Source organism: Perca fluviatilis, chromosome 13 (assembly GCF_010015445.1).
Source record: "Perca fluviatilis chromosome 13, GENO_Pfluv_1.0, whole genome shotgun sequence".
Lineage (NCBI taxonomy): Eukaryota > Metazoa > Chordata > Actinopteri > Perciformes > Percidae > Perca > Perca fluviatilis.
In genome coordinates this window covers 10,788,100-10,800,512 of record NC_053124.1, presented here as the reverse complement: position 1 = coordinate 10,800,512, position 12,413 = coordinate 10,788,100, and the positions used below count along the sequence as shown (strand labels likewise).

The 12,413-nt window shown below is 42.4% G+C and overlaps 1 protein-coding gene across 1 annotated transcript; it reads left to right on the top strand.

Annotated features, from left to right (window-relative positions):
* Nucleotides 1–410: 410 nt before the first annotated feature.
* On the top strand, nucleotides 411–7,741 carry med10 (mediator complex subunit 10). The gene is made up of 4 exons (XM_039821168.1): nucleotides 411–666; nucleotides 757–840; nucleotides 5,465–5,567; nucleotides 6,912–7,741. The coding sequence occupies exons 1-4, from the start codon at nucleotides 545–547 to the stop codon at nucleotides 7,005–7,007; spliced, it is 405 nt and encodes a 134-aa protein (XP_039677102.1). The 5' UTR covers nucleotides 411–544; the 3' UTR covers nucleotides 7,008–7,741.
* Nucleotides 7,742–12,413: the final 4,672 nt, after the last annotated feature.

The window sequence follows — 12,413 nt, the reverse complement described above, 5'->3', positions numbered from 1 at the left end:
TTCACTTTCACTTTTAGTCTCCCATATCTCCCCATGCAATCAGCACTTGTGCTTACACTTAGTAAAATGTTACCCGATATTGTTACTGGGAGCAAAGCTCAGCTTTATTTTAGAGGTCCGTTGGAGAATTAGGATAGCCAATAGCCTACTTGCCTCTTTTGTTTTTATATGGCACATATTTCCATATTAAATAATACAGTCTCACTATTTGACAACGTGATTGTACAGATGCAGTCAAGTCACCGTACTTCCTCTGCACTAATGAACTCAACTCAGTTTACGTTTTTGACAAAGAAGCTTCTCCCTAACTCGCAGCACGACACTTTAAGGCTTTGAGAGTTAGTTAACGACAATCTGTCATTGGTTGTTGCCTAGGTAACCGAACAGCGCCCACAGCGATTGGCTATTTTATTGCCGTAAAGCACCTCGGCTGTGACTGTCGTAGAGTCGGTGGCGAACAGTCAACAGCGATTCATTGACAAAGAGATTCTTCCAAACGGAGCCATTTCTGTTCATTTTTAGTAGTAAGTAACAGTCGGTCAACATGGCTGAAAAATTTGATAACTTGGAGGAGCACCTGGAGAAATTTATCGAGAATATTCGACAGTTGGGAATCATCGTCAGCGACTTCCAGCCCAGCAGCCAGGCAGGACTGAACCAGAAGCTGTGAGTCATGTTGGCTTGAGAAACGTTATAACGACACGAATCTGCAAATAAGCATGATGTTGACATGTTCTGTTTATTTTTTCTTCTGAGGAATTACATGATATCTGGACTGCAAGACATCGAGAAGTGCCGTCAACAGCTTCATGAGATCAACGTACCACTGGAGGTCTTTGAGTGAGTCCACTGACGTTAACGTTACATCTATGATGATGTTGTTGTTCCTGCTTTAGGACCTACTATGTAACAATCTTTCTTGCTGTCTTGCTGTGGCTACACGCATTTGTTGTGCTGACAGAATACTTGTCGTTAAACCACGCCAAACCCTCTTCGAAAATGTGACGATTTATAGTTTCATTCCTTGTCCTCACATGTGGTAATGTTGCATGCCTCATTTAACTTGTATTCTGGATTGTTGAGCGCCGCTTTCATATTCGGCATACACATACTTTAAATATATAATAATAATAAAGTGGATCACATTGCATCTCGTGACAATTCTGAGGTCTTTACATTGGCTTCCTGTCTGTCAAAAGAACAGCTTTCAAAATACTACTGTTTGTTTATAAAGCAGTGAATGGTTTAGGGCACAAAATCCATTTCTGATCTAGGGCTGTGCTCTATTGAAGAAATTCTTAGTCGACTAACACTCATTCAATTGTACCGACTAATCGATTAGTTGATTTAATCGACAGATCTGTGAATCTGAGTTTCTCCTCAAAGAGTCATGCAAAAGCACCACTTTAATTCTTGTGTTTACCAGAGATGTGCTCGTACGTTTCTTGGAAATAAGTCAAAAAAGCATAAAACATAACTAATCGACTAAAGAAATCTAAGTTGACTAAGACCAAAACGACCGATTAGTCGACTAATCGGCTAAGAGGGAGCAGCCCTATTCTGATCTCCTGCTACGTTATGAACCATCCAGACCTCTCAGGTTGTCTGCTTTCTGGCCCCAGAGTCCGAAGTAAACGTGGAGAATCAGCGCTCACTTTTTATGCGCCACATATCTGGAACAAACTCCCAGAAAGCTGCAGGCCTGCTGCAACTCTCAGTTCTTTTAAACCCAGGCTGAAGACTTTTCTGGTTGACGCTGCCTTTTAATTAACTCATATCATCATACATTTCTTAAGTCGCACAGCAACTTTTTTATTGTTGTATTTTATACCTATTTTCTCTATTTTAGCTTGTTTTAATTTTTTATTGTCTTTGCTCTTTAATGACTGTTTGTTTTTATTTGTATTTGAATGTACTTTCAGTAGTGCTGAGATCCAAAAAATGGCTGATGGTATGACACTAGTGGTACAGCGACATAGGAAAAATGCCATTTCTAGTGTCAAATGTTCCAGAGATCTGTGGGTCCAATATCTACTATGGGGTGAAAGAATCCGTCGTAATAAAGAGGTGTGGCAGTGGTAAGACCCACGTGACACAGCAGCCAGGGGTGTCGGACTGGGGTTGGAAATGGGACTGATTACTAAGACTGAGTACCGAATTGCTTATAAAGTATTGAGTATCGAAAAATGCCTCGTCATTCAATACCCAATTTCAATACCTAAGGAGTAAATCTCATCTGCGTCAGATCTACGATCTAATAATGTCTTAATTAAAATATAAAATTGGTGTCAAAAAAAAGTATCGTTTAGGAACCAGTATCGAATTCACGGTATTGGTATTGGTACCGTTATCGAAAATCTTTTAACAATACCCAGCCCTACTGATTACCCAGGGCCCTCCTGTAAAGAGGGCCCAAAAATATGCCTGAATGAATAGCTGTGGATGTGGGGAGAGGCCTTAAGAGAATGCCTTTCTTCAGGGCCCAGAATTTTGTGCTACACCCCTGGATTCAGGAAATTTCGTAAAATTGGGGCGAGAAACGTATACAATCCTTTTATTTAACGTAAGTTTGCTCTTATCTTTCTGTTATTGAATAGTCAGATTGGCTACAGTGGCTATGCTAACAATAGCCATGTTAGCTAAGGCTAGTTGTAATATTAACTTTTGGTACATTGGCAAGGATATAGGAAATTACTTTACTGTGTGTCACTGATGGTAGCCTACAGCTCTCAAGCAAAAAACCGTTATGTGCCGGTGGAACACAAGTGGCATACCGCTCTATAGATCGGCGTATGCCGCTGTAGTAAGCGCCATAAGCCGCCAGGGAATCTGTTTATGCCACTGTACTGACCAGCATACCACTACAGAGATCGGCTTATACCGTTGCACCCAACACATTCTCACTCCCATCGCATTAAAATATGGACGCCTGGTCAGGAGCCTTTTGGCGTTGTTATTGACGCTAAAAGTCTTCTTTAGCGTCATATCGAAATGCGCTTTATCTAAACGCGCTGGGTCGGGACTATTGGTGTCACTTTTGACGCAGTTAGGCTAAGGAAAAGATTGTGGGTGGGCTTATAAAAGGTACGTTTTCATGACACGCGGGACAAGAACAGGACAGTTGGGTTTAGGAAAAGAAGAACGGACAGTTGGGTTTAGGAAAAGAAGAACGGACAGTTGGGTTTAGGAAAAGAAGAACGGACAGTTGGGTTTAGGAAAAGAAGAAAGCGACAGTTGGGTTTAGGAAAAGAAGAAAGGACAGTTGGGTTTAGGAAAAGAAGAACGGACAGTTGGGTTTAGGAAAAGAAGAACGGACAGTTGGGTTTAGGAAAAGAAGAAAGCGACAGTTGGGTTTAGGAAAAGAAGAACGGACAGTTGGGTTTAGGAAAAGAAGAAAGCGAAAGTTGGGTTTAGGAAAAGAAGAACTGACAGTTGGGTTTAGGAAAAGAAGAACTGACAGTTGGGTTTAGGAAAAGAAGAACGGGACGGTTGGGTTTAGGAAAAGAAGAACGGATGGTTGGGTTTGGGAAAAGAAGAACGGGACGGTTGGGTTTAGGAAAAGAAGAACGGGACGGTTGGGTTTAGGAAAAGAAGAACTGACAGTTGGGTTTAGGAAAAGAAGAACTGACAGTTGGGTTTAAGAAAAGAAGAACTGACAGTTGGGTTTAGGAAAAGAAGAACTGACAGTTGGGTTTAGGAAAAGAAGAACGGGACGGTTGGGTTTAGGAAAAGAAGAACGGACGGTTGGGTTTAGGAAAAGAAGAACGGACGGTTGGGTTTAGGAAAAGAAGAACGGGACGGTTGGGTTTAGGAAAAGAAGAACTGACAGTTGGGTTTAGGAAAAGAAGAACTGACAGTTGGGTTTAGGAAAAGAAGAACGGACAGTTGGGTTTAGGAAAAGAAGAACGGACGGTTGGGTTTAGGAAAAGAAGAACGGACAGTTGGGTTTAGGAAAAGAAGAACGGACAGTTGGGTTTAGGAAAAGAAGAACGGACAGTTGGGTTTAGGAAAAGAAGAACGGACAGTTGGGTTTAGGAAAAGAAGAACGGACAGTTGGGTTTAGGAAAAGAAGAACGGACAGTTGGGTTTAGGAAAAGAAGAACGGACAGTTGGGTTTAGGAAAAGAAGAACGGACAGTTGGGTTTAGGAAAAGAAGAACGGACGGTTGGGTTTAGGAAAAGAAGAACGGGACGGTTGGGTTTAGGAAAAGAAGAACGGACTGGTTGGGTTTAGGGAAAAGAAGAACGGACAGTTGGGTTTAGGAAAAGAAGAACTGACAGTTGGGTTTAAGAAAAGAAGAACTGACAGTTGGGTTTAGGAAAAGAAGAACGGACAGTTGGGTTTAGGAAAAGAAAAACGGACGGTTGGGTTTAGGAAAAGAAGAACGGACGGTTGGGTTTAGGAAAAGAAGAACGGACAGTTGGGTTTAGGAAAAGAAGAACGGACGGTTGGGTTTAGGAAAAGAAGAACGGACAGTTGGGTTTAGGAAAAGAAGAACGGACAGTTGGGTTTAGGAAAAGAAGAACTGACAGTTGGGTTTAGGAAAAGAAGAACGGACGGTTGGGTTTAGGAAAAGAAGAACGGACAGTTGGGTTTAGGAAAAGAAGAACGGACGGTTGGGTTTAGGAAAAGAAGAACGGACAGTTGGGTTTAGGAACAGTAACACGCGGGACACAAACCCCGGTCTCCTGGGTGAAGGTCCGGTGTTGTTTGACCCACCCACCATCCCAACCAACCTCCCGACGTGGAATTTGGGGCTTTCTTACTACTCGCTACCGTAGTCGCTCTTAATACTACGTCATCGCCAAGCAGCGTGTAGCTGCTGCTCTGCCCGGTGCGTTCTACACTCGCGCTGAAGGGCGCCTTTTGCGTCGTATCTGACGCTGACAGCCACTGCCCACTACTTTTTTACGAGTTCGGAGTGAGAACGGGTTGTTGCACCGCATAAAAGTAACATACATTTTTACAATTAACACTTGAAATAATAAAGGCACTTGCAGATTACAAAGTCATACAAAATATAGACTATACCATGGTGTTTAATTTTTACCCCGCGGTGCGTGTCATCACACTGTACTTTTGTAGTGCGTTTTCATCTGCACTTTGTCTTAAAGCTTTTTGTGTTTGATGTAAAGCACTACGAATGGCATTGTTGCTAAAATAACATTTTCAACTTTAAGAATTGGTTCACCCTTTTGTGTTGCCACTCTTCGTAGTGTACTGTATTTTGCGTGGAGGATTGCTGGAATAATAGCAAGCAAAATATTTTTGCCAAAATAAGTAAATCAAAAAGCGACCCCAAAATGATTTACAAAAAAATGTGGAGTCTCGTTTTATGGCGCGTGCCTTTGCCAAGAAGGAAGGCCAAGTTACCAAATTGAGCTAATGGAATTAATAATTCCTTTCCTGCGCTTCATGGCTTCATCACGGTTCCCTCGACTGATATTATGCCTTGTGTTTGTAGATACATTGACCAAGGGCGAAACCCTCAGCTGTACACCAAGGAATGTCTGGAGAGAGCCTTGGCGAGGAACGAGCAGGTCAAAGGGAAGATCGACACCATGACGGTGAGAGATAGTGGCAGGGCCACTGAGATTCCCCAGCAATGACACTGCAAGAAGAAACCCAGCCAACAAACTATTTCACTGATTAAATGCTCCTAAACAGTTTCAGGAATTTCTTAAAAGATAAAAATGTCCCCCTTTTTAAGGATCATCATTATACAAAGAGCCATATACTAGAAGCTCTGCTCCACATATCATATATTTGATATGTGTATTCCATATTCAGATGTGTTTCTTTGTTATTAGGTAAGGCAATTGGGCAAAAGGTAGATTTATTTTGGTCTGGTCAAGTCTTCCGTTACTATGTCCTTAGTCAATATCCACGACGTTCCGCTTCCGGGATCGCTCCGTTCCTGCAGGAACTTCTGCCAGATTTCACTCTTTTTAGCTGGGTGTCTGTTACCTTCCGCTTTCTTTGTGTTGGAATTTTAATCTCCGGTGGATTTATGAGCATTATTGTTAACTGCTCCTCAGATCTCTGCGGGGTAAATCCAGACAGCTGGCTAGACTATCTGTCCAATCTGAGTTTTCTGTTGACCCTCGGCAGAAAAGGCAGTCGGGCTGATCAGTCTCCACCGAGTTGGTCAAAAACATTGCCTCGGAACACACCAAAGCGACAAGACGTAATATGTATCCATAACAGCAGCCGGCTGTATATACACAATCTCATATTGTACTAAAATAGTTCACCGAAACGTGTTTCTGAAAACATTTTAAGCGAGAAGTAGGCCACGCAGCTGCTGAATCTGTCTTCATTTCAGATCGACAAAGGTCAGTTTTAAAGATTTTCGTCAGATTTGGAGAGACTCTAGTCACCTCATTCCGCTCCCCCCGTTTCCGGGTTAGCACTCTACCAATCAGATGGGTCATTTGAGTCCCAACTGCCGGCAGTGCCCGCCCCACCGATTATACATGTCAAATCGGACGGACGGCGGCACGGAACACACCGAACAGACTCAAGTCACTGACCTTGCCAGACTGTCTGACGGCCGACTATCGGCTCGGTGTGTAGTCAACTTAAAACAACCTTTGAGCGTACACGTGTTCCACCAAAACAAGTTCCTTCCCGAGGCTATTTTGCAGCGGCACCGTGGCTCTGCCCGGTGCTTGGCGTCGCCCAGTACGATTGTGATTGGTTTAAAGAAATGCCAATAAACCAGAGCACGTTTTATTTTTTTTTCTCATCCCGGGAATGTTCTGTGTGGACTAGCCGGAGCGGAGGAAGGTCTGGCAAAGTGAGACTACTATGTCCTAGAAAAAAACATAAATATGTTTATTTTCTTCTACATGAAATGAAAAGTAGTTATGAATCAGTAATGAACCGACCTCTACTGTCTTCTATTACAGAAATTCAAGAGTCTTCTAATCTCCGAGCTCAGCAAAGTCTTTCCAGAGGAGATGGTGAACTATAAGGCTATACATGGAGAAGATGCCCCTTCCTAGTGACCGCTGCACCCATGACCCCTGACCTGCAACCTGTGACCCTTGAAATGAAAGCCTGGATGGAGCTTGACCAAACAGGTTCCTCTGCGGTCGCCCGCAGCATAGGATAACCCATTATTATTTTTCATAAATATTGCGATGCTGTTGCTGACAAAGACGTTTTTTCTTTTTAATTTCTGCTCAGCAGCACCCTTACTCAGCCAATCCTCTCCTTTCTTTACATTTAAACCTAATTTAAAGAAATGCAAATCAATAGCAAGTGTATGGGAGGAGTAGAGAGGGGATGCAAACAATGTTCAGCACTGGGTTGTTATGTTGCCAGGAGACACATTTGTTTTTAACGTCCCTGTTGATGCATGGGCAGTCGGCAGCAAAGGCAGTTTCTACGACTCCCAACTGTACAAGAGGAAATATCCAGGCGCTACAAGGCACCTGTCTGATTCTGCATTAAGGAATTTACTCCCATCAGTTGTACATACAGTCTATTTATACTCTTACACACCCTTTTGTAATGCTTCCTAATCATTGCGCAACATGCATTTGTACCACACACACAGTTCATGACATTTTGTATCAAGCTCAGGTTTCTAATGGCCATGATTATTGAATGCAAATGCTGTTTGATGATAATTCTGTGCCTGATCACTCGACATGGTCAGAAATGAGTCCACTCTTTATTTGTAACTTGTTTGTATTATCATTTTTGTTATTAAAAATGATCCTTGTTGGACTAATGGTGTGTTTTGACATTGTTTCATTACAATAATAAAAAGACAATATTTTTGGCAACACTTTGAATCGTATATTAATAGTATTTGCTGGCAACAATCAAATGGTATACTATCACCTCTAGTAAATCTTGTATTTTATGTAAAAAATGTAGATGTACAGTTTAGGTTGGGCTTATGCCCACTACGGTGGATTACTTTTAATGCCAATATAAAATGTCATTATAGTATTTGACCTTTAAGTTAAAGTTATGTTTTTCCTAAAATATTTTAGCTGAAAAAATACTAAAGAATATCACCACTGACAACTGCTGAAATAATACTTCTATTTGAGTATATTCACTACTATATTAATATTTTTATTATTTTTCCTTCCTGGTGTGATTAAAAATAACATAAAATACAATATTTAAAAAGAAAATGTAAATTTTGAAATCCCATGAAACAAGATAATCAAAATAAAGAACTCCAACATGGCTACTGTACATGTGTTAGTTGGCCACCTGGTGAGCAGACTGATCTCATGAAGTGGCGTATGTTTGACACGCCAATTTGTATGCCATTATTGGCGTGTTATCAAGACACATACTCCGTTTATCAACGCCGTTTGGCCTCCATTGAATAAAATTACCTTGCGATTGCGTGTGAATTGACGCCGTAGCGAGTAGTATGAAAGGGCGAAAATCCGCGTAGGGAGGTTGGTCGGAGTGGACGGGTCAAAAAGGGCTATCAACCAGGAGAGCGGGGATTGTGTCCCGCGTGTCACGTTTCCTAAACCCAACCAGTTCTTCTTTTCCTAAACCCAACCCGCGTGTCACATTTCCTAAACCCAACCAGTTCTTCATTTCCTAAACCCAACCAGTTCTTCATTTCCTAAACCCAACCAGTTCTTCATTTCCTAAACCCAACCAGTTTTTCTTAACTCACAGCAAACCCCACGCCTTCCTAAACCCAACCCGCGTGTCACATTTCCTAAACCCAACCAGTTCTTTTTTTCCTAAACCCAACCCGCGTGTCACGTTTCCTAAACCCAACCCGCGTGTCACATTTCCTAAACCCAACCAGTTCTTCATTTCCTAAACCCAACCAGTTCTTCATTTCCTAAACCCAACCAGTTCTTCATTTCCTAAACCCAACCAGTTCTTCATTTCCTAAACCCAACCAGTTCTTCTTTTCCTAAACCCAACCCGCGTGTCACGTTTCCTAAACCCAACCACTTCTTCTTTTCCTAAACCCAACCGTTTTTTCTTTTCCTAAACCCTACCCACATGTCACGTTTCCTAAACCCAACCAGTTCTTCTTTTCCTAAACCCGTCTGCTGTATACGGTGCTCAAAATGTACAGACGCCACTTGGCTTTAGAAAGTGGCGTGTATGTTTACGCGATAACACGCCAAGTGGTATGTATGTTTACGTTCGCTGCATACAGCGTAGACATACACGCGGATAGCTCAAAATGCGTACAGATAATACGCCACTTGGTGTGTATGTTTACGCAAAGTCATGATGTCATGTTGTGCTGAGACATGATGACGTATCAGTGAAACGTTCAGGGTCACTCAGCTCTAGTCTCCTCCGGAACATCTCACATTGTAACTATACACTGCCTCTGTGTGTGTGTGTGTGTGTGTTTGTGTGTGTGTCTGTGTCCGTGTAAGGAAGGGACAGATGTTCTGGAAACAGACAGAACTGCGTTATCAGGCAGGTTACGGCCCACCACGCCTCCTCCTGCTGGGGCTAAACCAGGGCGACACGCCCCTCTGACCCTGGAGGCCGATCCTCTGGGACAGAAGGAGGGAAATGAGTCCCGTTATTGGTTTGTGAGCTATGCAGCAAAGTAATACAGACAGCCCTCACCCCTCGCTGTCACTCCTCCCTGAGGATTTCCAGACACACGTCCTCGTTTAGTCCGCTGTGGTTTAGTGAGGACTCAGCTTCCATCTTTTATTGGGGGAGGAGGAGAGTCTCAGATGCCATATTTGCATCCAAAGAACTTGCTTTTTATGTTGCATGTTCTGTATGCATTATAATTCCTTAATATCTCCCATTAAAATACACCTAGTTAATACTAGTACAGTCTAATCGTATTTCTGTGGAATATTAAAATCGGAGTCTTTTCATTCTTGCTTTTTAAAGGAATATTTGACTAATAGTGACATTTTGGGGAATATACTTATTCACAATTTTGCAGAGCGTTAGATGAGAAGATTGATACCATTCTCATGTCTGTACAATAAATGTAAAGCTATAGATAGCAGCTGGTTAGCTTAGCTTAGCACAAAGACTGCAAACAGGGGGAAACAGCTAACCTGGATTTGTCCAAAGTTAACAAAATCTACCTACCAACACGTTTAAAGCTCGCTAATTAAAACTTATTTTTGTTTTTGAAACTGTACAAAAACCGAAGTGTACTAATGACCTGTTGTGATTTTACCAGAGCTTCCTACTCCAGGAAGTCACTGTGCCAGGCCAGCAGAGCAGGCCTCTGCCTCCAGGTGCCTGATGGGTAGAGTCGGGTCATCAGGAACTGCAAGACTATTGCCTCAGTTCCACTGCATGGTACGGCACGACTCCATACAACGTATCTCACTCTTTGTTGGTAGTTAATGTTAAATAGTAATGTTAAATTTTAACATTACACTAAAGCCTGGGAAAACCCTGACGAACTTCCGGCAAATTTGAGATGTGCTCTGCAAGTCAGTCTGGCCAAGAGCCCCTTCAAGCCCATTTCCAATTTTTCCAAATCGAGGCACCAATCACAACCGTTGAGGCGGGCTTTACATGGTGATGATGCAACATGCTCGCTGGTTGAGATGTTTTTCCGTTGCTCTGCATACGTTATCTCGCTATTATGTCTCTCGCATACGTTAATTGCCCTGATTGGTTTTAGGTCTATCCAATTGCGCCCAGAGGCATTTGAGCGGCGTCCGTTGGTGACGCCAACTTTGGAAATGGGCTGTGAATTAACCTTCCCCAGACCCACTCTCAGTTGTAACCGAGTGGCTGAGTGGTGGTAGTGGCTACTAAAGTCCCCTTTAGTTATGTAAAATACTCTTATGTAAATAGTCTGGTCTCCTCTCCTTTGTCCCATATTTGTCTGGCATTGAGTTGGGTTGTGACAGACATTTTTAAACTTGGGTTTTTGCACAGTAGGTGCTGGTATATAGGTGGATTTCGAAACCTTCGTTCAGGGCCAGGCTAGCGGTTTACCTCCATTTCAAGTTTTTGTGCTAAGCTAACTGGCTGAAGCTTCATATTTACGATACAAGTGTGGTATCAATCTTCTCGTCTAACTCTTCAAGAAAGTGAATAGGCATATTTCCCAAAATGTCAAACTATTCTGAACTGTGGGCACATTTTTATGCAAATTATGCAATTAGCACACATACTATTCTTGTTGAGAATTTCTTTTGGCAAGGACAGTTTTGTGCACATCTCCAAAACCTTTGTGGGATAGGTGGTAGATACAAAAAACTAAATAAAAGAAAGCTTTGTTCAGTTTGCTTAAAAAAGCTTAAGGGAGATGTGATTCCAGCGTGCAGGTACCTTTCTTTTGTGTTCAATACTTTATTCCTATGTTCATTCAATGCTACTATTAAAGTATTTGTAGATGCTTTGGATAAAAGCGCTTTATGAACGCAGCTCATTTCAATTATTTTACAACAAAAGGCCTGATCCAAAATGGGCCGAGAGATAATTAGACCCAATCCAAAATGTGGTCAACTTAAACAGGCCCAAAAAGTGAGCGAACACCATGCACAAGCAGCATGATGCACCACCATTATTAAACATCTGCGGCCAAAAGCAGTAGCAATACATTTCATTAGTCCACTCCCCTTCTTATGTCCTGTGATGACTGTGATGCTTGAGTCTGACGGCATTAAGACGAACTGACGTGTTAATACAGTCCTTCAGTGAGGATGCAAACAATTCAGTTTTTTACTCAGAGCATCATTTATCGGATGCTGTCAGCCTCCTCTATTCCTCTGCTCCTCATTTCTAGCCTATTTTTACCCTTTGACAACGCTTCTCTGTCTCTTGATGACGAACATCCTCACTGCAGTGAGTCACAGCGGCCGTGGTCAAGGGCACCCTTTCAATCCAATAACAAGCTAATTCGGAGGGAGGAGAAATTAAATTAAATGCTGTTTTTACCCAGTTTGTAAATGTCTGCACCCTGTGACATTTCACTTACACACACAGACTCGGTGTGTGTAGGTGCGTCGTGAAGCTTGACAAACCGGTGAAGGAGAGTATTGTACTGTAAATGTGTCTCTGTATGAAGTGCTGAGGTGTGTTGGATGACTCATCCAAGCCAAGGTGACAGAGTCTTTCTCTCTCCTCCTTTTCGTCCCTCTATTCACCTCCTCTTCTTGTGCGCTCAGGCGCGACACTCCCGAACAAACAGCTTCCTTTACCTGACTTTCCTTCTTCCAACTTCTTTAAAGCAACACTAAAAGCACTTTTCCCGCTTCGGTCCCCCTACAGGTTGGAAGCGGAATTGTCCATTACATTACATTATGCAAGTTTGCCAGATCGGGTAGCTGGATCTGTAGTTCGAATGAGACATAATGAGACATTACGACAACGGTAATGGACAGTTCCGCTTCCAACCTGTAGGGGAACCGAAGCGGGAAAAGTGCTTTAGTGTTGCTTTAATAGCCAACGCTTTTTCTTCT

Coding starts and splice junctions, on each gene's coding strand:
- med10 (XM_039821168.1), top strand. CDS start 545: ATGGCTGAAAAATTTGATAACTTGGAGGAGCACCTGGAGAAATTTATC. Junction 841..5,464: donor GTACCACTGGAGGTCTTTGA/GTGAGTCCACTG, acceptor TTGTGTTTGTAG/ATACATTGACCAAGGGCGAA. Junction 5,568..6,911: donor GGAAGATCGACACCATGACG/GTGAGAGATAGT, acceptor CTTCTATTACAG/AAATTCAAGAGTCTTCTAAT.